This window comes from Parasteatoda tepidariorum, chromosome 2 (assembly GCF_043381705.1).
Source record: "Parasteatoda tepidariorum isolate YZ-2023 chromosome 2, CAS_Ptep_4.0, whole genome shotgun sequence".
Taxonomy (NCBI): domain Eukaryota; kingdom Metazoa; phylum Arthropoda; class Arachnida; order Araneae; family Theridiidae; genus Parasteatoda; species Parasteatoda tepidariorum.
The window spans coordinates 8,489,519-8,517,504 of NC_092205.1; the positions used below are offsets into that span (position 1 = coordinate 8,489,519).

At 27.2% G+C, this 27,986-nt stretch overlaps 1 protein-coding gene across 1 annotated transcript; it reads left to right on the forward strand.

The window, feature by feature from the left end:
* Nucleotides 1-3,527: 3,527 nt before the first annotated feature.
* On the forward strand, nt 3,528-27,918 carry LOC122268938 (gastrula zinc finger protein XlCGF8.2DB-like; the record flags this gene model as incomplete). The annotated part of the gene is made up of 4 exons (XM_071178140.1): nt 3,528-3,729; nt 6,514-6,712; nt 15,561-21,714; nt 24,966-27,918. Coding segments are annotated over 3 exons (633 nt in total), but the record flags the coding sequence as incomplete, so codon positions are not given.
* Nucleotides 27,919-27,986: the final 68 nt, after the last annotated feature.

Consider the following 27,986-nt stretch of genomic DNA (forward strand, 5'->3'; position numbering starts at 1 on the left):
TCCGCAAATGGTGATGCCAACTAGAAAAATGTAAAGCAAACAAAATATTTTTAAATTTAAAATTAGCCACCATTTGCAAAAGCAATGTAGAACATAAGAGCTATGCTAGCAAATTTTTCCATTGGAAGTTACGGACATTCAGCAGAAAACTGTTTTAACAGTTATTATCAACCATGTCATCTATTTAAAAAAAAATTGTAAATAATTTTTAAAAAATTGGTGTGATTAAATTTTCCTGTGAAACAAGCAACAAATCATGAATTCTAGTCTCCTATTTGTCTTTAACTGATTTTTCATATTGCTAGTCATGTTTTAGGCACTCTGTGTATTTTATGTGTATTTATTACATATATGTGTATACTTCAATTATAATAATTATTATACTTTTATTATTTAATAATATTCGTTGGTGAGTCTGTTATTAAGTGTTCGAATATTATTTAAATTTTTAAATGCATTTTCGAAATATTTTAATCCACTGTGTGGAACTTCTTTATTAAAAGATTTTGTACCTTTACTAGTAAGTAGTAGTAGATTGTAAATAATTATATGCATTAATAAACAAAACTGCATTTTTCAACGAGCTGTAAACAAAAAAAAAACCTTAAAAAGTAAGAACATTTTCTACTCAGAACCGAGAATTGAGTCAACAGTTAGATTAAAAAATTGTATCTGTAACACAATTTATTTTATCTAACTTACACTAGATACCACCTCTTCAGGATTTTTCTAGGTTCTCCCAGTCTTCTAATTTCAATAAAAACTCTTTTGTTCTTATTTATGTGAAGGTTTTAAAAAATTAAAAACATTATTTTTTCTGTATGTTATCGAAAAAAGTATAACAGATGTCTAAAATAAATTTTTATGTTTATTGTTACTAATACAATATACCATTTACAATATATATTATTGTTATAAATTTAATGTCTGTTGTTACTAATTTAATATATTTACAATAGATTATTGTTATAAATTTTATGTCTAATGTTGCTGTTCTCAAATAATTTAGTCAAATAACTCAATAATCAAATAATTCAATAAATTTAGTAAAATGCAATAAACAAAGAAATTGTATTGTTTTTTTTTTCATTTTATTTCTCTTTTATTATAAAAATTTTCCAATTGTGTAACGCTTTAAAAACATTTCAATAGTTTGTGCAAAACTTCTGTGTATAAAATCTATTGATTTTTTTCCTTTGGTACAATTACAATTATGAAATATGTAACATTTAAAAAAATCAATTTTGCTTTTGTATCAACTCTAACAATAAAATGCTGACACCTTGTACCTTTAGTTTTTTATTATTATTATTTTTCACGAACTGAATGTGGATAGTTATAATATGATATAAGTATAACTGACAAATGTTTCTTAAATACCCTCCTCTAGAGTTTTGGCATCATAACTATATTAAATTTATGTTTAACAGGTTTACTTCTTTTATCAGAAGTAAGTGGTCCATGGTCCCATCTACAAAATATTTTCTAGTTTGAAAAGAAATATTTGGGTTTTAAGATTCTCTTTTTAATGTATTTGCTATTCTAATATTTTGACCGAAGGGAAGGTGATCTAATAATAAAAATGCCCTTATTGACTTAATACGTTTATCAAAATTCGATAAACGTATCAAATTTTGCAGTATTGACAGTAGACTCAGTTTATTACGATAAATGTAATTTTTTCATGGAAAATAGTTCTATATATGTTTATAATTGTGCTATCAGAAAACATCGGTAAAAAAGAATGTTCCTCTTTTGCAAACTAGTTTCTTTTTTAACATGGTAGTGTATCTAAATGATTTAAAAACAATAAAAATAATTTTAATTGTATGGTTTACTGAAATGCGATTGGTGCAAATCTCTATTAAAATTTTTGTTTTATTATTGCAGATTTAAAGAGGAAGGATGGAAACTATCAGTGTCGATTTTGTCTTTATTCAAGGTTTAGAAAATCAGATGTAGTAAGACACATGAGGACTCACACTGGCGAAAAACCGTTTCAATGCAACATTTGTCAGAAAAGCTTTTCTTTAAAGCAAAATATGGAAATGCATAAGCTTACGCATTTTAAACACAATCTCTTATGATTTACATAAATTGTATGTGCTATGTTTTTGCATTATCCATAAAGAATGTTTCCTTTCTTATTTAAACATCCTTTGTTACCTTTGGGATACTGTTGTTGTTACCCACCTGTAATGATAAATATTAAAGAAACTTCAGAATACCTTTTCTTCAGAGCCTGTTGAATACTCAGAAATCTGTGACTGTTAATTTGATAAGATATTAACATTTTTTTTAAAAAAACTATAAAAAGTATTTATTAATAAAAAATATAACTGAAGAAAAGCTGTAGCGATTTTCTTTTCTTTAAACTCTTTTTAAATATTACTTTTAAAGTAAGTTCCAAAATGCTCAGGACATGCTAGTAAATTGTATTTTTTTTAAATATTTTCTACTGGATGTTACATCTTTCGCCCTTAGATCTTGGTGATTCCAAAGCCCATACAGAAGAGAACTAGGGAAATATACTTGCGCATAAAGCAAAGAAATTGTTGCATGCCAACTGCTATCCTTGGAAGATATTACTTTGGAAAAAACTATTTTATCTGCACTTAAACTGATAAAGTATTTCTAACAGAGTACCAGTTCACTATTTTATTATGAATGTGCCATAACTTTAGGTTTTTGCAATTTGATCATCTTTGGAAGACGGTATATTTTTTAGTTTATTTTCTGAAAGAGGGTGCAATTTTCTAAACTGGACAATCTGTATTCAAAGCAAAACAACACTATAGCTTTATTTAAATTATGAAAAATTTAAGCTGATTTCATATTTGTATCTATTTCATAAATTTCTTCAGTTGTTAAATATTGAAATTTAAAAGTTTTGTACTTCACTTAAAAATGTATTATCCTCAGGGGTTTACCTTCTTTAGGTAAACACGGGTCTCACAATCCCGAGGCACCCTAGTGATCTTTCCTTCTCTCTCTTTTTTAGAGAATGAGAATATTCTCTTTTTACTCCTGTGTTCGACACAGTAACATATAATTATTGGGAAAGGTTTTAAATGGACACTAAAGAGCATAACTGAGAAGATAAAAAAAAATATATGTGTTGTAGAAGTTGCGGCCAGTTGAGCTATTTTAAATATTAATTACAGAATAACTAGTAGCTGCACTGAACTAAAATATCTATCAACATGAAATAGCGTAAAGTTTAGTTTTAAAAAAAAAGCACTCAAGCTGCTCATTTAAGATATTTTACAGTCAATGAAAAGTTGCAAAATTGATCAAAAAATTTAATTTTATTACGAAACGAGTTGGAGTCCGCTGTATTCCCTTCATTTTTCTGTATTTTTATTTGAAATTTAAAAGATTAATGCACATTTTATAATTATGAACACATAGCTTCCTATGAGTTCACATGGCAATGTACTAAAATTTTTGTTTCACATTGTGCATACTTAAAAAAAAAATGTATTATGTGATGTTAGAATATAACTATAAGTTTTTATTAAAATTTATATTTTAATGTTGCAGAATTATTGATTAAAGCTGGAAAATATCATTGCCAATATTGCTTCTACTCGAGCTGTCGTAGAGCCGATGTAAAAAGGCATTTGAGAATTCACACTGGAGAAAAACCTTTTCAGTGTTTACTTTGTAATAGAAGTTTTAATCAGAAGTCTGTTCTAAAAACCCATATGGCAACTCACTTGAAAAAAAATTATTTATGACGTTCCTCATATCAAATAATGAAAGCAATATAAGGTATAAATCCAATTTTTTAAATATTTTATTGCATTTTTTATTGTGGACAATGTAGCTAAAACAATCAGTGCAAGAACTGGATGCGAATTTAAATTTAGTCCTTTCCTATGTGATATTAAGAAGAACCGTACTAACCTGTTGACATTGCAAATATTAATTTGTTCTCACCAATGTCTAAATATACCTTGTTATTGTTACAAGCATTTCAAATGTGTAAGTTTTTTCAGAGTTGCTTCATGTTCTGAAAAATGAACTAAAATCAAAAAATTTAATTTATATTACAGCTATTTTATTTATTTATTTTTTTTTTGTATAAAATGTGATTTAATGTGAATGTTAATAATTTTTTTTAATTCATTACTTAACTTTTTTTGAAAATATAATGGTTTAAGGAATATGTATTTATATTTCATTCGTTGTTTGGCATATACTTAATTTTCTGAAATTAATTCATTATTTGAAATATGTTGTAATAATTTGTATTATATACTCCTTTTTATGTGGCAGATAATTTTTTTTTTGAAAAATAATTTTGTATGCACCTTCTATTAATTATTTTTGATTACAAAAACTTTTATGCTCTTTTTGTATAAAATCTGGATACTGCTTTTATATTTTTAGTTTCTAAATCTTTAAATTTTCATTCTAAGCTCAGTGTTTAAAAGTTATTTTGTGGCTTTATATTTATTTAACCCTTTGAATTAGTAATTTAGGTCAAAATAAGTGGGGAAAATTATGTTTAGCATTTTAATAATTCATGGTAATAAAATACATCATTGAACACAGGTATCTTTTTCTGTTTTAAAGGTAAAATCTTCTAAACACAGATCATTTCTAAACAGTAATTTTTTTTTAAATTTGCACTTATTTAGCTCATTGAGAAACAGTTATTCAGCATCGAAGTATTTTTAATTTGCAACATCAATTTTCAATGAATTTCCAATATGATTGATTAAAAGACGTCTAATTATTATTTTTTTTATTATAATTTATATTTTAGTACAATAATTTATATTTAGTAATTTATATTTTAGTACAAATATAATTCCGATAATCTAACAGATTTTTTTTTGCAATGATATTAACATGTATTTCGTAATTAAAAAATACCAAAATATATTTTTGCTTGTAATTAGAACACCAGAAAAAAGATATATAAAAGGCATCTCATCTGCATCACAAGGTTAAAGCATTAATTTGGTTCCCTGAAAAGTTGTATCAGGTTATTAGTTTGAGATTAATTAGACTAAAAAATAGTAAAGACTTGCAGTGTCTAAAAAGTATAAAAATAATTGGTTTTCATCTAACATAAAATTTACTTTATTGCAATGAAACAAAATGGTGGAAAAGCATTTTATTTACTTACAAAGCCAAAATCTTCCCCTAAGTTAACCATATTTTATGGTCTCAAGACTTTTAATTGTATTAACTCTGAAGTGTACGCCTTAAAATACTTTTAAAAACTATTAGCTATGTTCTTCCATGCTGTGTATGTTTAATTATAAGTTTTTGTGTTGGAATACCACTTCAAAATGTTTCAGAACATTTTCTTAAATTAAGTTAAACTTCTCATACTTCTATTTTTCAAGAAAACAGCAAAGTTCATCCACCTGGACTGATTTTATAAAAACTCACACATCCTTAAGTGCCTTGTAAACTTGAAAACAGGGACATGTTCCAACAGTGGGTAAATACAAAAATTAGCTTCCCTGTGATTTGGTGGTTTTCTGCTCTCAAATAAACCAATTAAACAAAATGCCTAAATTGGATGCGTTAGGGATAGCTAATTTTTTGAACAATGAGCTTATACGTGGTTCTTAGCGGTTCTTATTTGCGATTTTCGTTTTTTAAAAGCCCTTAAAGATGCTTTTTTTTTCATTGGGTGTATTTAAAAAATTGCTTAATTTTCCCTTTTCGAAAATGAGATTTTTTTGTTTACCTTGTCAATTTTCGCCACATATCATGCAAAAGTGTGGTTCTCACGTTGTTCTATTCAACACTATCACACTTCATTCAAACACAATTTCATTTCAGCGTACCGTCGATCAAATTTATCATAAAAAGGTAAGAGTCTGCTGCATTCCCTTCATTTTTCTGTATTTTTATGAGAAATTTAAAAGATTAATGCGCATTTTATAATTATGAACACATCGCTTATACTTTCAAGAGTTATTAATCTTTTGCTATTTTCTATTTATGCATTTTTAAGGCTGGTAATAAAAAAAATTACTTTAACTTTAAATTGTGCATTGATTTCAGATAATTTGATTTGTTATTATGGAGCAATTGTTATACATAATTCAAAGTAACAAGTAATAGCCATTAATGGAAGTTCATCAATGTAAGCCTTTTATGATAAAGTGTAGTTTCAAGCTCTGTGTTCAAAATTGTTCTTGTGTTGTTGTTTTTCTTTTTAATTGATTATAATATTACTCATGCATTTAATGCTTTTTATAATGTTACAGTGCTTGAAAAAAAGTATTTTTCAATTCATTCAGAATTTTTACATTGACATTATAAATAGTAAAGATGCACCATTTCTGACAATTTTGATCAAAATCTTTCTAAATTGGTTAACTGTTAGATATTTTTTGCTCAACTCCCTACAGTAACGCCTTCCTATGAGTTAACATGGCAATGTACTAAAATTTTTGTTAAACATTGTGCACATTAAAAAAATTTTTATTTCTTTTGTGTGATGCAAGTATATAACTATAAATTTCTATTTTAATATTTCAGAATTATCAATTAAAGCTGGAAAATATCATTGCCAATTTTGCTCCTACTCGAGCTATCGTAGAGAAGATGTAAAAAGACATTTGAGAATTCACACTGGAGAAAAACCTTTTCAGTGTTTACTTTGTAATAAAAGTTTTAATCAGAAGTCTACTCTAAAAAGACATTTGAGAATTCACACTGGCGAAAAACCTTTTCAGTAATAGAAGTTTTAATCAGAAGTTTATTCTATAAATCCATATGGCAACTCATTTTAAGAAAAATTATGTTTGTGACGTTCCTCATATCATATAATGAAAGAGCTCAGCAATAATAAGGAATATAATAATTTTTTTTCCATCTTTATGCATTTTTTGTTGTGGACAAGGTAGCTAAAACAATCAGTTCAAGAACTGGATGCAGATTTAAGTTTAGTCCTTTCCCATGTGATGTTACGACGAACCATATTAACCTGTTGACATTGCAAATTTCAATTGCTGCTTTCCAATATCTATTTATTCCTTGTTATTGCTACGAGCATTTCAATTGTGTGACTTTTTTAAGAACTACTTCATCATGTTGTGAAAAATAAGCCAAAATTAAAAATTTTATTCTATATTACAGCTATTTTATTTTTTGTATAAAATATGATTTAATATGAGTGTTAATCTTTTTTTTTCATTGAATTTATTACTTAATTTTTATTTTAAATATAATGCTTTAAAGAATATGTATTTATCTTTCATTATTTTTGTGGCGTATACCTAATTTTCTAAAATTAATTCATTTATTTTAAATGTGCTGTAATAATTTGTATTATATATTCTGTTTTATGTGACTGATACCTTTTTTAGGAAAAAATGTTGTATACACCTTCTATTAATTATTGTTTGTTTCAAAATTTGTTATGTTCTTTTTGTATAAAGCCTGAAAACTTTTATATTTTTAATTTCTAAATCTTTAAATTTTCATTCTGAATTCAGTTTTTAAAAATTATTTTGTGACTTTATATTAATTTAACCTTTTGACACAGTAATTTAGGTCAAAATAAGTGAAAAATATTATGTTTAGCGTTTTAATAATTGATGATAATAAAATACAACATTGAACACTGGTGTCTTGTTCTGCATTAAAGGTAAAATCTTCCAAACACAGCTCATTTCCAAACAATAGTTTTTTAAATTTGCACTTATTTAGATCAAAGAGAAACAGTTATTCAGCATTGAAATATCTTTAATTTGCAAAATCAATTTTCGATTAATTTTCAGTATGAGTGATAAATAAATGTCAAATAATTTTTTTTTGAAGTATAATTTATATTTTAGTACAATAATTTATATTTTTGTACAAATATAATTCCGATAATCTAACGGATTTTTTAAAATTATATTGACCCGTATTTCATAATTAAAAAATACCAAAATATATTTTTGCTAATAATTAGAGCACCAGGAAAAAGATATATAAAAGGCATCTCATCTGCATCACAGGGTTAAAGCATTGATTTGATTACCTGAAAAGTTTTGCTGGGTTATTAATTTAAGATTAATTGGACTAAAAAATAGTAAAAACTGTTCATGCTGTCTAAAAAGTATAAAATTAATTGGTTTTTGTCTAACGTTAAATTTAAATTTATTGCAATATTTTTAAATAGTATTTGAGGCTGTTTTTTGATGAAAACTCTTTTTTAATGATATAAAAATGTTGTGTTAGTTTCTTTGAAAATATTGTTTTTGATATCATGCATATTATCATACATATCCTCATATTATAGACTTCTGTTTTCTCTTCTGAAGATTTTGTATTTCAAACATATTTTTTTGGTTACAATGTTTCATGTATTATAAATTTTCTTTTTATTAATTTACATCTTTTACTATCAAAGTATTAGATAAAAAGAAAATATATGATAAAAATATAGAATATGCCCATAACCTCAATAAAGTTTTCTAAAAAAAGTAAATGATTATAATTTCCTACATACTTTCTAAATGTATATATATATAAATTACCAAAATTAAAACCTTTTCTTGTATACTCTTTGAGGCAAAGAAGTCAAGGTGAGGGTTTATTTCATGATTTTGTAGCTCTTTATTATTTGATGTAAGAAATAAATGTATAAAAGCAATTTTTAGAATATGTAATATTTAAAAAAAATATTTTATGTTTCACTTTAATGGCTGAAAGGGGCATTTTTGTTCCCAGCAATATATAGAATAATATAGCTTTTAAAATATGTATTTTTTCAAAATAATGTATAGTTTGATGTAGTTAGAAGAATATTTATGCATACTGATATTTTTTATATTATCTGAACCATTAAATTAATCAAATATTGTACTCTATTTACTTTTTAGTCGCAAAAGAGCATGTTTAATTATAATATAGATAAAAAATTTCACTTATCCAAGTTTCAAATTTTAATTTTTTTTACCTTTAGACTATAAAGAAGTTTATTTCCAAAGCTGTCAAATGAGTAAAAAATATGTGTAGTGGTTTGTTGGACAGAAAATTTGACGTGCACTGTATTTATTTAGATTTATAATGTGTGTAGCTTAAAGTTTTTCTTTTACAATGCAGTGGCAGGCAGAAAAAACAAATAGTGTGTAGGTTTTGTGCGTTTTATTTGAAAATGAAATTATTACCATCAAATAAAACTGTAGGATTAGCATTAATGAGTTTTTTTAGAATTATTAACAATTAAGTACTCTGAAAACTAAAATATACAATTTCAGCAAAACGTAGAACACAGAAATTGAAATGAAAATATTCTAGTTATTGTAAATTCTACAAGACTGAAATCAAATTACATGTTCTTAGATGCATATACACACATGATAAATATTTTAATATTTTGTGGATCCTCCAGGAGCACAGCTTAGCAACAGGCTTTTATTGGAATTATCAAATTCTGGATGTATTGTATCTGTAGGAATTATCAAATTCTTACCGATTTATCTGTATGGCAGGGTTTGAAAAATGCAATTTCTAGCATGTTAAAAATCATTTTTAAAAAAACTGGCTTTAAACATTCCTCCAAAATGTTTATATAAACGGATGTGTTCACAGTTTGTGTAATACAGCTCAATCGTTCAATACCTTTGCTGGATATGCTTCCCCAGACCATTTGACTCACTGAGTACATAACAGCAGGTGATAGGCTATCTGGAAGATGAGCTTCACCTGTCTTGTCTCCTAACCTAACACACTGCTTACCGTCTGATCCATGTAGATTAAATTTGAACTCTTCCAAAGAAATTACTGATTTCCAAAAAAGTTTTTTAAAAAATTCGCCTTTCCATTGTTAATTGTTAAATTCTAGACATTTTAACATCATTGCTAACATTTAAGGGAGCTGGTAGAACAGTTAAAACAATAAAACATGTTTCAATTTTAACACTGAAAATTTTTAAAATGTGCACTGAGCTTTATTTTTCAACTTCATTACACTGTATTTTCTAACATAATTTTCAGAAGATAGTAACATAAGTCAATTAACACTTCTGAAGTCTCTAATGGTCAGAACGTTACAAGTTAAGTCAAGAATTAGGATAAATTTGTACCATTACACAAGAAAATAATCTTTTACAGCTAGCATTTTCACATCTTTCGCACCACTCATATGTTTCTTTGCTAATTGTGAATATTATTTATTAATATTTTTAGTCTGATTGAGCTTTTTTAATCAGTCAAAGTTTAACTTTTCATTGATTCTTGAAGAATGAATTTGGAATGTCAAAATGTTATGTTAAAGCAATTATTAAATTCATTCCATAATGTATGTATAATAATATGCTTAAAATTATTGTGATTTATTGATATTTCTGTTTCTGTGTTTCAGCAGTATTCAAGCAATTTGAAAAATACTCCTGCACATTTTGCCCCTTCTCTGCCTCCAATAAAACAGATTTAACCAGGCACATCAGAATACACACTGGTGAAAAACCATTTCAGTGTTCTTCTTGCACCAGATCTTTCAAACGAAAGTCACATTTGGAACGTCACATGACTGTTCATTATAAGTATCCTCCTCTGTGATGTGTATAAAATGTGAATTTTATTCATAAACTTGCAACAAATGGTTTTGTTTTTCAATTCTTTTATCCTTTGCTGAAATTTAAGCAATTCCTCTGTATGTAAAATACACTGCAAATGAATTGCTTTGTTGCAATTCTTGTTTGCTATTTCAGAATGGAACAAAAATCAGACAATACACCAATGTGCTTTTTGCCCCTACTCTATAGCGAAGAAGCGACTTAACCACACATATCAGAACACATACTGGGGAAAAACGCTTTCACTGTGACATTTGCAACAAACGCTTCATTCAAAAATCTCATTTAGACCGCCATATTATTACTCATTTATAGAATAATTTCTTTTGACTGAAGCTGATTTTAAGATATGTATGTTATAAATGCTTGTGTATAACAGACTAACATTTTTATTTGCAGCTACAACTTAAATTTTGCTGCTTTTAATTTGTTTAATGTAAGTGCTTTCTTTTTAATACTGATTTTATGAATGATGTGCCATATGTAGCTATTACTTTAATCTAATTACTTTTAATCTGTTTACTATGTGTGTTGTGTTATTTATAAGTTTTAGTTTTTTATTTTTAACAAAGAACTATCTGCAAAGCTTGTTAGGTCTCAACTTCAAGTGTTTTGGAAATATTTTTACCATTGTCTTAATATTTATCATAAGTAAACTAATATCTCATGAAAAAAATTTATCAATTTTATTTAAATCCTTTTATGTTTAACTATCAATTTATATTGCTCTTTTAACTTTCATTAAACTTCTTTTTTTTTATTGTGTCATGAGAATTTTATGAATTAATGAAGCAAGATATTTTTCCTTATAAAATTGTACTTAATTTTTGCTTGTGTACTTACATTTAACCTGTATAGCTTATGAAAGATTAATTCTTTCTTTAAATATGGTTTATAAAAAGTTTTAATGTAGCAATTTATTTTTCTATAAAACTCTTTCACATAATTTTTCATGAGTTTATTTATTTTTTATATATATATATATATATCCGTATTACAATTCTGAACTTGTTTTTCTAAATTTTAATTTTTGTTGCAGAGGGAGCTGGGAAAAAAAAATAAAATGCAATTTTGCACTGTTACTCACACATGTAAAAAAAATTTAACAAAAAACTTGAATAAAACACAGAACATGAGTAATGCCTAAACCTAAGTGTGGTTTATCTACAACAGAGGGACCTCTGCATACATCCTTCTTTCTGTTTGCTCATGGGAGTTACTTCAGGGAACAAACAATTTCTAACTGTAGTCGCCTACTTACCATTAGCATTATTGAGGCATGAACTTACTTTGGAACTATTTTATCCTCCAAAAATAATACTACCTTAAAGCTGTATTATTAGGCTATTGTAATATCGTGTGAGAAAGAAAGGATATGCTCAGTGATAAGCGATATTTTCTTTTACTATGGATAAACCATATTAAAGTTTTGTCATTACACGCACAAAGATTGCCGAAAATAAATGTTAGTAAAAGGCTTATTTACTTCACTGATTATGTAAATTACTATAGAGTTTAATATTTAAAACTTTGTTAATTAGATGTACTTTGTTAATAAATTACTTAGACATTCTATTTTTATTATGGACATATTGCTTATTTGTTTTGATTATTTTCTAAAAAAATTTAATTGTATGGTTGCATTAAAATTAAATATATATAGGCTGTTTTTACATTTTCATTCACGATGATTATCTTGATCAATATTATTGTGACGATAAGAATTATTGATCATGCAAATAATGAGTGACTAGTAGAATGAATAAAAATATTTTTTGTTTGTACTGTGAATGTTACAATGTAAATCCAAATGAGTTTTTCTGTTATTTTTATTTTAAGTTTTTATCATTCATTTTAATTATATTACTTGATTAAAGAAACTTCATTTGATTAAAAAAAAACTTCATTTGATTAAAAAATATGCAGGTGGAATTAAAAGCCAGCATGTTTTAAGCACTCAGAAGTTTCAATCGCTTTTTTGAGCTATTAAAACATGTTTGCTTTTGTTTTCACCTGCATATTTTTGAAGCATATAAAGATTTTTAATTAAGTAATATCTTACCGCTTCAGTTTCTTGTGATTATTTATTTAATATTTTAATTATACTTTTCAAGTGATATTTGCAAGGAAGTTGTTAATATAAGATTTGAAGTTGTCATAACGTTTGGAACAATGGATGAAAACAGACTCGAATCTTACTTTCACAAAAGCAAAGAATTAATTATGATTAAAAAATACTACTTTCAAATTGATTTGAATGTAATATGATTGAATTGAATACAAATATGGTCAAAACTGTTTTGTGACTCGGCCACATAAGCCAAGGATTATGATCTGAAACCAAATATTCCATACTATGTAAAAATTTTTATACACCACAGTTGTTACTAAAATCTATGATTTTTTTTTTATTATAATAGTAAGGGAATCATTTTAAAGAATAGCAAATTAATTTACTTTTTATGATTAACAGAAGAAAATTCCAACATCAATTTTTGTTTTGCTTATTGTCATGAAGGGATGCTTTTTTTAGATGGTAAATAATAAATACTTTTCAGTTCATTATTTCATTTAAAAAGGAACCATACAATTGCTTATACTTCATATTGAAATTTGCGTAAGTTTAACGTAGTTTAAATTTGTACATTTTTTTTAATGATCTTTTGTAATGTGTTAAAAAGTTTAATGCCTAATACTAAATGTGCAAAAGTTTCTTTGTTTGAACTCTAGTATTGGAAAATAATTCTTGTTTTCCCAAATTAAACCTGATATAGCAGTAACTTTATGCTTTCGTTTTTCAGCATTTTCTAAGAGAAGTGGAATATATCAATGTACTTTTTGCTCCTACAAAAATATCAACAAAGCACAGCTGGCAATGCACACCAGAGTCCACACTGGGGAAAAACCCTTCAGATGTAACAAATGTGACAAACGCTTTTCACAGAAGTCTAACTTGAAAAGCCATATGCTCACTCATTATAGAAAGCAGTTTTAACTTTTATGTTTTTTCGTTTTATTGTATAATGTTTTATATATTTATAGGTGTTTTTAGTGCCTTTTTTGATATATTTTTACTTTATCAAGTGTTTGTTGTTGTTTTTTTTTACTATATACCTATAGTTTGTCTAAAATAAGAACTCCTCCAGACATTCGTCTGGACCCGTGGCGGTGACTATGGGGTGAAGGGTCTATTGTCTCTTCGGTCTATTGTGTCAGTTCTACAGTGAAGCTACCCTCCTTTAAATGCACCATTCTTGTTTCCATAGCACCAGGCGGTCTCAGACTTTGTGGCGGGAGGAGTTCTTAGATTAGATACACTATACATTGCAGTACTCCAGTGAATTAACTTTAATAAAAAAATTTATACAGATATTTAATTTATATCTAAATGCATTGCTGAGTTACAATGTATTTAAAATAATATTAACGGATAATGATTGATAATTAATGATGAATTGGCAATGGTGTTGAAGGAGTGATAAACATTGCCTATCAACATATTTTAACTCATAATATATGGATGGTTTTGCTTCATTTCTTTTCTTCTTACAATTCATGTGTTTATTAGTGGTCATTTTACAGTACTAATATTATCTTTACAAAATAAAAATTAGCAAAGACTGTATAAAGTTATCATTGTATGCAGGAATAGAATGTCTAGTACCAGTGCTCACAAAACTACACACATCAAACAATAAAGAATGTGAATGCCAGAATGGCAATTTCAATACAAATAAGAACACTACATTCCTTATTTCAAAAATAATATGTAAATTATTTCAGAGAATATTCACTAGGAATTTATTCATAGTAAATTAATAATTTATCAGAGCTCGTACTTTCATTTGTCTGATAATAACATCAGCTTTCCATAAATATTGCTTAACAAAAAAAAAACTATAATTTCGCAGTGACTTACTAAGTATAGGTACATGGAATTTGGTTCTAGGATTTGTTTGTGCTTTTTTTTTTATAGAAAACACCATCTGCAAAACTAGACTAGATGGTATATTCATATGCAAAATCTGGTCCTAGACTCAAAGTAAATTCCTTTTTGCACCATTGCCAATTTAAACAAAAATATTTATTTTTTAATATAAATGCTTAAAAAAATTATTTTCTAATGTTACTGTTCATAAGAGTTATTAAATAGATTTTTGTTGCTAGAAAATCATTTAGTTTGGTAAACTAGTATAAAAAAAATTAACTCATAATAGTGTGCAATTGTTTGTAAATGTGTGTACCTGAACATAAAGTATTGTATATTTTATTAATAGTGTATGATAAAGTTTGCTAAAAAAATGTGACAATTTAAGCACATTATTGTCTAGGTTTGTGTAACTATGATAAGACATACGAATTTGTGTATTGAATTATTTATAGCTTGTATATATCAAATGTTAATCAAAAGAGGATTTTTGAAATGAATATATCCTGAAGCATTCAGGATGTAATTAAAAAATTTTTATGTTTTAAAATAAAGATTTGCTTTTGATTTTTTTAATGATATTCATGTTTTATATAACACTCAGATTCAAATTAAAGAATTGCTAAAATTACTTATGTAACTTTCTACATTGTTTATACATTTTTATACTGCTGCATTAGTAATCAAGTACGACAAGAGGTGTATATGTGCTAAAAATTTCTAACAATATACCAAAATATTATTATGAAGTCTGGAAAAGTTAAAATGTTTTAAAGAGTTCAGAAATTCAAATTTATGTTTTTTAAGATTTTCTCTTTTTAAAATACAACATATAAAAATCAAGAGTTAGTATATATTATATTGTTATGAGCGTTAAAATGTTTCAGCTTCTCTCTAAAAGTCTCTTTTCAATCATGCTCCATGACAAACACTAAAAGAAATTCAGATTTCAAAATTATTTTTTATAAGTAGGAATTTTCATATACTAAAACATTACTTTTTATGCTTGCTTATACGAAGTCTTAAAAAAAAATTATGCTATATTATTTTTTTTAATGTTCATGCATACCATTTATTGATAGTTAAAGTACAAATTTACTACATCTTATTCTTTATTTTTTAGTGTTCTCCAAGAAAAGTGGAGTGTACCAATGCACATTTTGCCATTATTCGAATTTTGATAAAGCTCAGTTGACCAAACACATCAGAGTTCACACCGGTGAAAAACCCTTCCAGTGTCCCAATTGTAACAAGTGCTTTACACAGAAGTCTAATTTGAAAAGTCATATGCTGACCCATTATAAAAAGTACATGTTGTAATGCGTAAATAGCACAGTGTCGGATAGCCAGGCCATCACTCAGTCAACAAAAATGCTTTTTGTTTACATTAATTCCACCAGTCATGTACTTTTCAGTTCATTACCAAAGATTTTTTAAAATATTTGTTTTAGTTTTAAAAGAATTCTCATGTAAGATGTATTATAGTTTGTCTAAAATGAGAACTCCCTCACACATTCGTCTGGACCTGTTGCCGGGTAACGAGGTATGACTATTTCAAGTTGGGGTGCGGGATCACTGTTTTGGAGTAGTTTCGGCGAGGGAAAGGGAACCTCTTTCTTCGGTCTTTTGTGTTAGTTCAAGAGTGAAGTTACCCTTCCTAAAATTCGCCATTCTTGTTTCCATAGCACCAGACGGCCTCAGACTTCGTGGCGGGAGGAATTCTTATCTTAGACAAACTATAGATTAACTCTTGTTTAATGTTTTTGCTTTAGGATCACTGAAATAAGTTCCTTATTAGTGTTGTGAAAATTAAATTTTAGTTGAATTAACCTAGGGCATGAATTTTCTTTTCAAAATGCACCAGCCAATTTTTGTTCCTCGCAATTTTGAAAACGAAAAAGTTCTGAACAATTTTTTTTTAATATTATCAGATCTAGTGTAGAGATATTTTTTGTGACTGAAAAGACAGTAAAAATTTGAATATCAAAAATATTTTTGTTTAAAGATTTCAGTGGCTCCCTAAGTAGTTTTTAGGTTAGAACTTAAAATTCATTGTTTATTTAGAAGACATGCACAGTTACTTGATTTCAAATTACTTCCTGGTGAGAAAAAAGATCTAAAGTCCAGATTTTTGGTCTCTTAATGGCATATAAATTTTTTTTGCAGACAAATTCATTTATTAATTAGGTAGTGAAATGCCAAGTTATTATGATACTTTAATAAACTTAATTATTTTCTTACAATTTCTTAATCTGTTTAATTCAATATATTGAAGGTATATGATCAATATTTTTATTTAAAAAAAAAACACTATTGAATGTAAATCAAGTGTTTCATTTTACAGTCTAACATCACTAAAGAAAAATTATCCAATTTAATTCCAAAAAATATTGCCACACAACTGTGTAAAACAGATGTGCATCCCTGTAATAATTTTAAAGTTGAAACTAATACATTTATATCGATATCCTTATTTTTCTAATAAAACTTAAAATTTTACTTCCAAACCCATTATAGCTTACTGTGGTTATTTATAAAGGAACTATTTTTAATCCTGCATTTGCTAATTTTGTAAGAATATTTTTATGTTTGATGTATTTTTTCCCTTTTTACTAATGCATTTTGTTCTTCATGAAACGTTTGACTTGGAAATACATTGATTACTCTAAAACTTGAAAATGTTCTTTTCATCAATTTTGCTTTCTATAATAATTCTCATGGGCTTATATTTAAATAAAATTTTATTTAATTCTAATTAAAATGTTTTTATTCATTACCTATTANATTTTTTTTTTTTTTTTTTTTTTTTTAAAAAATTAAGCTTGTTTTCATAACATTTACTGGTGTAAAATTCAGTGTTAGAATATAAATATGTAACAAATTTTATAAAAATGGTTAGGATGCAGTTTTTTTTTTACCTTTGTATCCTCATAGCAAAAGATGCATATTTTATTTATATTTTTTTGTGAATTAGTGAGCAATTTATGTTATAATATATCATATTGTGATGAATAAAATATATAGTTTTCATTTAAGTAAGTACATCTCATTAATTTACTTTTATTTTGGAAAAACTTTCTTCCTTATGCAATAATTACATTACAATTATACATGTTATAATACTAATAGTTTGACAGTAGATTAAGGTGACCTATCGTCCAAACATCTTTTTGATTTTGCATATTTGCATTGTACATGAAGCCCTCGTATGAAGCACATGCTTGTCATATGAAGATCGTCACACTAGAGTGCCTAAACATAATGCCTTTCTTTTTTCATCTTTTTAACCAACTTAATAATTTGCCAATTTTTGATAAAATTTTTGTTTTTTCTTTTCGGAATATGAATTTTTGATACCCAATGTGCATAAATTTTTTACTTAATATTTAACTAAGGTTCTTAGAATATATATATAAAAGGCAGTTAATTCCAAACATCTTGTGTAAGTTTTCTACTCTATTTTGGGCTTTTTAATAATTTGATGCATTTTTGTAGAAAAAGAGTAAAAAAAAACTTTATCACTCCTTTCCTTCAAAATGAAGGTATAAAGTATCTATTAAGGTTTAAAGTATATAAGGTATCTATTATTCCAGTTAATTCAGCATGTCTAGTGTCAATAATAGTTCAGCAAGTTTTTTTGGGCTTTCCCAAAACAGAGTACTAGTACTTGTTTTATGTTTGCGTGTACCTAAATATTTGATATTTGATTCCCCGCCTAAACTTGCAGTTTGTCCATCCAATTAACCATAAAAATAAAAAAATCCTTTTTTATCTTTACAGTTTAGAAACTGTTTACAACTAATATCGTTAAGAAGCCGTATAGTTTTATATTTATGGTTTTTTAACCACTTATTATTAGCATAGTTTTAAAAAACCGTGGGGAAAAAAGTAACTTATCTATGCATTGGAGATAGGCTATTCGTTGGGCATTGTTGTATTTTATCTAATGAACTGTGGATGTGGTTTAATTAGTTATCAAACTGTTTCACCCATTGTAAGAGATGGGAAATATGAGACTTTTTTGTATTAAGCAGCTTCATGATGCTGATGTCCATGCCTGAATGAGAGTATTGTATTCTAATAGTTCATAATTATAAAACAACATGTCCTGCCTGAACAAACTACATCTTTCTCATCAATCATTAAAATAGCTGAAGAATTTTATAAATTTTTCCGTTTATTTTTCACGTCTTAGTGATTTTACACATGTATGCATTTAGTTGTGCAATTTATACATTTTATGTTGTTATTAGCATGATTTTGCTCTTAGCTTTATATGTGCATTTTCTTCTGTGATTTTTTAATTGAATTTGACGCAACGTGTCCTGCGGGGATTTTGACCTTTGTCTGAATGGCTTTAATAACAAGAGAATATTTATTTTATTACTGCTTAATTTACTTTGTTATATTTATGCATGTAAAAAGCTTTATCTCGATTTCTTTTTTCTATTTTAGAATGGCTCATCATTTATTTTATTACTGTTTAATTTACTTTGTTATGTCTATGCATGTAGAAAGCTTTATCTCGATTTCTTTTTGCTATTTTAGAATGCCTCATCATTTATTTTGTTACTGTTTAATTTACTTTGTTATGTTTATGCATGTAAAAAGCTTTATTTCGATTTCTTTTTGCTATTTTACAATGCCTCATCATTTATTTTATTACTGTTTAATTTAATTTGTTATGTTTATGCATGTATAAAGCTTTATTTTGATTTCTTTTTGCTATTTTAGAATGCCTCATCATTTATTTTATTACTGTTTAATTTACTTTATTATGTTTATGCATGCAAAAAGCTTTATTTCGATTTCTTATTGTTATTTTAGAATGGCTCATCGCTTGTGGAATATTACACCAATGCACTGTTTGCAGCTACAGAACATATAGCAAGTCGTGTTTAAACAAGCACATCAGAAAGCACACAGGAGAAAAACCTTTTGAGTGTAACACTTGTAAAACACGTTTCACTACTAAGCAGAGTTTGCAGCGTCATATTAAAAGGAATGTATGCTGGTCGGGTGATCCTAATAAATAATAAACTCATTTAAAGAATTATAATGCTCATTTAGTTTTACTGAATGTCACAACATTTGTAAAAAATAATTTTGAAAAATTTTTTTGTCTTTGCTGCTGTTTATTTTCAATTAAAATAATGGAAAAATATTGTTTCTTTTTCTTCAGATTTGATTTTATTTTATTGCATTTATTATTGTTTTGAAACTTTTTACAAAGATATTTTCAAGTGATAGCAGAGTTTACCTTTTACTATTCAATTACTGGATTGTTAAGTAATTAAACTTTTAATCCAAGCAACAAGTAATAAATGGGAACCTATGTATGCATGTTGGGTGTTTTTATTCACTGCCTTTAATATGTGTTCTTTTACAATCCTTGTCAAAAAAGGATCTATAGTATGCAAGAAAAATAATGAACCACCCTTACTAAGTTTTGATTTAATATTTCTATCTTAATGTTCTAAGACTCAATCTTAATGGTTCAAGGTGGAGGTAGAGGATATTTTAAGTTATGATATCAGACACAAAAACGCTCTGAATAAACATGCGTTTTTTGACGGCTTCGAGTTTCTGATTCTTGAAATATAGGCTGTAGACACAATCTCAGAAATTTGTCCGAAGTTTGAACCCCTTGATGTTAATGTTAATGCTTCCCTTGGGGTTAATTTTACTTTTTGTGTATTTCATCATATCTCAAGAACTAAGCGAACGGAAAACTTTTTGCATACAATCATAAGATTCGTTTATCCAAAAACAGTTTTATGCATATAATAATTTTTAATACCTAATCATTTATTATTTTTTAGTTTTTTATTTAAAAATAGTCAAAAGCAATTTTGAATTGTAAGATTTGTTAATTTTTATAAAATTTTAAAGAATGTAATTTTATAAGGCAAAATGCAAAATTGGTTGAGTAGTTCTTGAGAAATTGAATTTTACTTATATGATTTCTTTGAAATTGTATTTCTCTGGATCTATTTGGCCAATTCTATTCAAATTTTGTATTTTGCTTTATGAAATTTCTTTTTTTAAATAATGTTGAAATTGGAATAACTATGATTCAAATTGTTTCATCTATTAAATAAAAAAAATATCTGATTATTAAAAATTATTTTTTGCATAGAATTCTTTTCTTAGATTCTTTTTTTGCATAGAAGTCTTTAGATAAACAAATTTTATAATTGTGAGCAATGATAACATGCTTTTATTTCATAGGTATTAAAACTATTGAATTATTTTGAAGCTTATTATTTATAAATAACAAAATTCCTTTTTTTTGCATTAAGTCATTTATCATTTGTGTTCAAAATCATTCATTTGTTGTTCATTATGTTGTATCTTCAAGTGTTGTGACTGAAAAAAGAAACAAAGGAAGTCTTTAAGTAGTTTGCAAATCAAATCATCTCTTCATGAATAACTAAACATTTTGAGTGCCTAAATTTTATTAACAGTTTTTCTGCATAGAAGTTGATCCCCAAGTTTTCATTTCAAAATAGGAATTGCATTTAGTGTACAAATTTACCCTTGAATTTATATTTGTTGAAAACAATTATGATGATACTGCTTGTCATAATCATTTTAAATTTCTGAAGTCATTAGTACCAATTCAAAAGATTCATTCCAAAAATACTTAATTTTTTTTGTATATTAAAGTTTCGATTGTAAAATTGTATTATTTTTCCTGTGTTTGTATTTTTCTAGATAAATGTCTAGATAAATTTTAAGCTAACGATCATTCCTTTTGTTTCACGAAAAAAAAAGTTGACATGAGAGTATTCATATTATTGGTATGGTAGTCAACCCTGATTCTTTAGTTGAAATTTATGTCTCTTTAAGTCGACTTATACAGTGAAAAATGCAGTAGTCTTCTGGTATTCACATGTTTAGATACTCATATTTTGACCAGCAGACTCCTATGCATTTCTAAATTAATTTTTCCTTGTGTAATTTTTTTTTGAGCGGCGGAAGGTTAAACTAAATTGTAAAAGTAATCTTATCATGTATTTTTATTTTTCAGTTTTCTCCAGGAAAAATGGAATATATCAATGTACTCTTTGCCAATACTCAAATATTAATAAAGCAAAGTTGACAATGCACGCCAGAGTTCACACTGGTGAGAAACCCTTCCAGTGTACTTATTGTAACAAGCGCTTTTCCATAAAGGGTAATTTGAAAAGTCACATGCTTGTTCATTATAGGACCCCTATTTTGTAATATGTAGAAATAGTAAGTATTGTAATCTGATTTTACTCTGATACTCTTTATTTGTATATGCCTCAGAAATGTTACAAACGTTAAGAAGAGGTAAGGCATATCACGAGAGTAGGAAATAGCATAGCAATTCATGACCTTTAATGCCATTAGATAGTGTTCTGCATCTCCATGTTGTAATGCACCTAGCATGCGCTGTACTATACTCTGCATGGGTGCTTCTGTTGTTGTTTCTAATGACACTTGCCGATACCATCAAGACTGCTTGATGAAACGAGGCAAATTTAAGGGAGAGAGTGCGTTTCTTGTTTTACAGTGGCGCCATCTATGACCAAGAATACAACTTCAGCCACAACCTATTTATAGGACGGTCCCATTCATGCATTCATCCACAGATCGTAATTTTGACCTGAACCAGAGTACTATCAATCTTAAATTCAGTACCCCCAGAGATGATTTGTTATGAGAACAAGGAGGATTTAGTGACCGGGCAAATTTAAGTGTGCACAAGTCACCATTTACTACGCAGGGAGTCTTCTGCCGACGGGGATTGAACTCACGATCTGTTGGACACGGGCTCAATGCCGTACCAATCAGGCTATCCCGTCCCATGAGTGCTTCTAATTGACCCTATGATTAGAAGCACGCATTGTGCCTCAATTTCTGATTCATTGTGCTTCAAATTCTTGCTGCAGTTTGCTATAATGTATCGTGAGCCTCTGGAATTGGCAATAGGTCATGTGGTTTTAATCTCTGATACAATTAAAGAATCTCCTAATATGTAATCATGTCTGGCAAGCAAGCCTCACTGCTGCCATAATGTCTGATGATGTAAATGTTGAACATTTGTTGTGGCATTATGAACTGTGTTCATGCAGTACAACATTTGTACACATGATATTCAATAAAGGTTTTAAATTAACCACTCTCTTGTGTCATTTTAGCTTTGCTACAACTTTTTTCTGGCATTTTTGATGATGTATCCTACCTCTCCAAAGAGTGTGTTGTGACATTTTTGAAACAAATGTATCAGTGTTCATTAATATTGTTTTTAAAACTTGCTAAGTATAAGATTCTTAACATGTATTATAAATCAGTTGTACTTTCAAAGCTTCTATGTACAGTAGGGAACCGATTATCCAGAACGGTCGGGACTATCGCTATTCCGGATAACTGATTTTTCCGGTTTTCTGAATAGCTACGAAAAGCAGTTTTTTTTTATTGTTAAACCCAACTAAAAAAATATAAAAAATTGGAAATAATCTTAAAAATAAAAATACACTAATAAAAATAAAAACACACTAATGATTATTTCAAAAATGATAGTAAGGTAAACATCTTTAAAAAAAGAAAGAAAAATCGTAAATTCTTACGAGGAAGAAAATTTTTTTTTTAAAAAAATGGCAAGAAAATTTATTGAATTTTGTTCCGGTTTTCTGATTTCCGGATAACGGGTTCTGTACTGTATTTAAAAAAGTTTAATATTACAAATATGTGTTTATTGTTACAAATTTATGTTAATTTTTATGAATTTTGCAAAATGCTTGATTCATTCATACCATGTAAAATTATCTTCTGAAAGTACATAAAGTTTAAATAAGGAATAAAGTGGTTAAAAGTATTTATTATTGTATTTAATTTTTATCTGAACTATGTTTAAAAATACATAGTTTTAATTTTCAGAGAAAATGCATAAATTAATTTGTAGTTTATAGTTAATTCAAGTAATGGTTTGTTTCAAAGAGCCAGTTCTATCGATGCTAGGGAGTTTTATAAGACAGTGAAACCTCGGCAGCGACCACTCTCTGTTCCACACTAAAATGGCTGTTCTTTGGGGTTACCTCTATTGACTTCAAAAGTAATCGAAGGTACATGATTTTTCGCTAACGATCTTAGTTTTAGTTAATGCAATTTTCTTATTGTGTAAATACCACTTGTGTTGGGTTTATGATAACCGTATCGATGAATAAAATTTAGCGCCAATAAAGGTGATCCCTACTGATAAAATTATGATTAAAAACAAATTTAACATTTTTAAATAGTAATAGTAAAATTTTAAATGAATGAGCAATTATGTTTTTTGTTTAAGTTTGCATTTAATTTTATATCATAAAATTAGTTAGCTTTAAAAAATGAGAAGAGGTTTGCTTGTTTAAGATGCTTCCTTTTTTTCTAATTTAACTTTCAACTCTAGAAGTAAATCATTGATAGCATCCTCTTTAGTGTACTTTGACTGCAACATGAGATTGTATCGTCAACTAGAGCTCTCTAAATAATAGCTACTCACAAATATTTTTTTACCTATATATTTAAATCGATTTCTTTGTTTTGTTAATATTTTTTTGTGTTTCCTTATTTGACCTTTCCCGCATTTGGCGCAGAGGTTTGCTCGGTCGCTGGAAGATCTCTGCTGTGGCGTAACTACCACTACAAAAGTTTAACATCATTCACTAGTATATAAAGCATGCTAACTTGATTCTATCACGAGGTACCTTTTGATAGATGACGGTTGGCATGGTCGATAACTCCGCCCCCCACATTGGTGACCTACGACGTGATTTGATTACGCAAGTAACGCCTACTTCGATGAATAGTTCACATTGAACAGTTGACTTGCTATTTGTGAATGCATCATTCACCTCCTGCGCTGTTGCTTCTCAGTCTCGTCTCGAACATTCACACAACGTCTACACTCTCAACGCCTGCATACTCTCGACTGCTAATGGCAACACAGGAGCGACTTCGANAAAAAATTTAGAGCTTCCCAAAAGTGGTCATTAATAGAGGTGGTCTTTCCGGAGATTTCACTGTAATAATGAAAAATCTTTTATATGAACAAGGAAATAATAGACATAAGTTGGATTATCAATTAAACGTTATACTTGATAAACTTTACTTTGGATTTTCAATTTTTACAACATTATGAATTGTGTTCATGTAGTACAGCATTTGAACGCATGGTGTTCAATAAATGGTTATGTTCCTTTCATGTTCAAATTTCTTTAACAATGAGTTGAGGTCGCATAGAAGGTAATTCCCTAGAGCACATTTCTAAAAATTTCTGTAAATCACTCGGGTTTCAAAATTAAAGCTGTTTTGCAGTGAAGAAAAATATCATTTTCATATTTGATGAAAATGCATCTGAGCAAACATAATTATTTTCTTTTAATTTTGATTATGTCAAATTTTAAAACTCCATTTTAAAACTGTAATAAAAAAAAAGTTTTCATTATAAGCTTAATTGCTGTTTTTATTTACTTTTCCAGAATGGCACAAGGAATATGGAATATATCAGTGTACATTTTGCAACTACTCTACAGTATTGAAGACACATTTAACAAGACATATCAGAACACACACGGGTGAAAAACCCTACCAATGTGACACCTGTAAAAAACGTTTTAATCAAAAGTGTCATTTAGATCGTCATAAAATTACACATATGCAGAAAAAGTACTTTTGACCTTTATAAAAATGAATTGTTTTTTTGGTGAATCTGTTTTTTAAAAGTTGTTTTGTCAAATATTGCACTGTGGTGTATGCATATATATACACAGAAAAATAATAAAAAAATTTGGATGAAATTATTTTTTATTTATATAAAAATTATTTTTTTCTTTATTTATATTCTAATTATAAAATAGGTTATTTAATCTGAGTAAGAATTTTTAAAGTGATATCTTGTTCTCTTATAAAAGATAAGGTAATATAAAATACTTTATAACGTTATTATTTTGTATATTAAAATGTAGACGTGACAAAATTTTGTTTAGATTGGAGCTGTGAAATACAATGAACGTTTAGATTCAGAAACCTATTAACATTGGCTTTTATGATACATGACTTTTACCTACCTAATACATGACTTTAATTAAATAAGTCAGAAAGAATAGACTGGTTGAAAAAAATAAAATCATTAAAAATTTTTCTTCATGACATTTTATTCCCTATAAAACACAGAAGATAGTTTTCTTAAGCCTAAATTGATTTGTATTTCTATAGCTAAAACTGTGCTTATTTTTATTCTATCAGCTATGTTGAAAAAATTTTTTATTATCTTGTTTATGCTCCCTGTCTTTTAATTATGAAAAAATTCTTGTTTTTCAAGAAACTCGAAAAATTTATTGAAAAATCTATTTAAGTAATGAATATTTTATTTTATGTTCATTATTACTTACATTATATTGTTTAACATTTATTCGGTTCAGTCCAGTTTTAGCTATATATTAGCTTCTATAGAAATGTTTACACAGTACTTACTATTAACGATATTTTACAGTAAAATGTATTCACTGTACAGAGTAGGACAGTCGTTTACTGATAGTTTTTGATGTTAGGAACACACTGGTAATGAGGATAAAGGATAATAAATAGTATAAGTCAATTTAATTTCTGTTATAATGATGAACATCAGCTTATGAGTGTGGATATGTGTAGGGGCCTGACTCAAATTATCTCTCGTTTTTTATTATATTTGCATATGAAAAAAAAAATTATATATATTTTTTTTTTAATCTGAAAATTGTGATTGATTAATTTTCAGAAGTCTGAAAAAATTTTTGTTAATTAAAAGTTTAATTCTGCAGGTAAAAAGATAACAAGAAGTATATAATTTTATAAACAATTATTTGGACAAATAGTTTTAATCATTTGAATTATTACTTAAATAATTATTGAAAAGTTGTAATTTTTATAAAACATTCAAATTTAATATTAATTTTTTCTAACATTTTGTGAAAATTTTAAAAAAAGTATTAATTTGAGCTTTAAAATAAGAAGCTTGAGTTGAACATTTCAGCTACTAACTCAACTAAAATATTCCTTTTTTTAATAATCCATAAAATGTAATTAAAGCATATTTGGGTTCCTAAAGATTATTCAGAAGACAGATTGGATCTAAAATTGTATCTCTTATGGAGATGTTTTCTATAAATATTTCTATGGAAATTTATTTAAATACTTTTCTTTATAATAATATATTGAAATATTTTTTACAATATTATTTAAATACAATTTTTTGCAACATTATGTAGGGAAGAGTGGGGTAAACCAGGTTGGAGGGAAAGCTAGGTACCTTGATTTTAATTAAATTAATTCTGTTTTCTAGCAAAACTCTGAATTATACTTTACTAATCATGAATAAAGACCTAAGACCTACTGTATGGACTTGTTGTTGATTAATTCCCGACATCCAGGTAGATAAGTTTGTTTTTATGTATCCCACGTAAGCTGCAGTACAGTGGAGGATGAAGCTAGCTACATCCAAGCCTGAACAAATTTTTTACGGGTCTCGGAACAAAATTTATTGAGGGCCTCATCCTCAAAGCACAAAAAGCCTTATTTTCATATTTCCTGGAATGTTTGAAGAAACTTTATACAAAATTGTAGATTTTATATAAATATAAAGAAATTCTGTGCCATTTTCTTTTGATAAATTACGAGACACTATAGATTTTGTAAAATATTTTAGTCAGACCCTCAACTGTCCCGAGCCCCAGAACAATCGTCTCTATTTCCCTCCCTTCCCTTGAGTATGACCTTGACTGTATCGCATGTAAATTTCATGCATAATTTTATTAAATTGTCATATAAGAGAGAAATGTCTGCTACTTTTTCTCTGAAATTCTAATATGCCTACATTTTCCACAGAGAAAACATGCGTACCTTGTTTTACCCCACTTGTGGGCCTAAACTGGGTGTTTAACTTTTTCTTGAAAAATATCATTTATAAAAAAGTAGCATATCTATGGCTATTTGAGAATGAGATATTGTAAACAACTAAACAATCAATATCTTTGTTAAAGCAGACAGTTTCTAGCTCAAACTGTTTAACTGGCCTATGAACCTTACCCTATCTTCACCAAAATAATATTTTTCCAATATTTAATTAAATAAAAAATTTTGCAATCTTACGTAAATATTATTTTTTGCAATATTATATTAATAATATTTTTTTATTGTATGTGTATCACTGATAACGAATTACATTTTAAATATTGCTGATTATTGTTACAAAATCTTTCTTATTTTATTCCTTCTTCCTTGTCTTGTTTTATTATTTTGAATGTTAATTTGATAAAATATACCATTTTTTCTAAGAATTTTTTATGACATGTATTTATCACAAATTATTTAAAATGCATGTTTATTAGATATATCCAGAATTTTGGTTTATAATTTGTATTGTAAAAAATGTTTTAGAATAAAGATTTACTTTTATTTCTGATTTCATTTTTTATAAAATTGTATTTTGAACTCAAAGAATGCTGAAAAATATAAATAATATC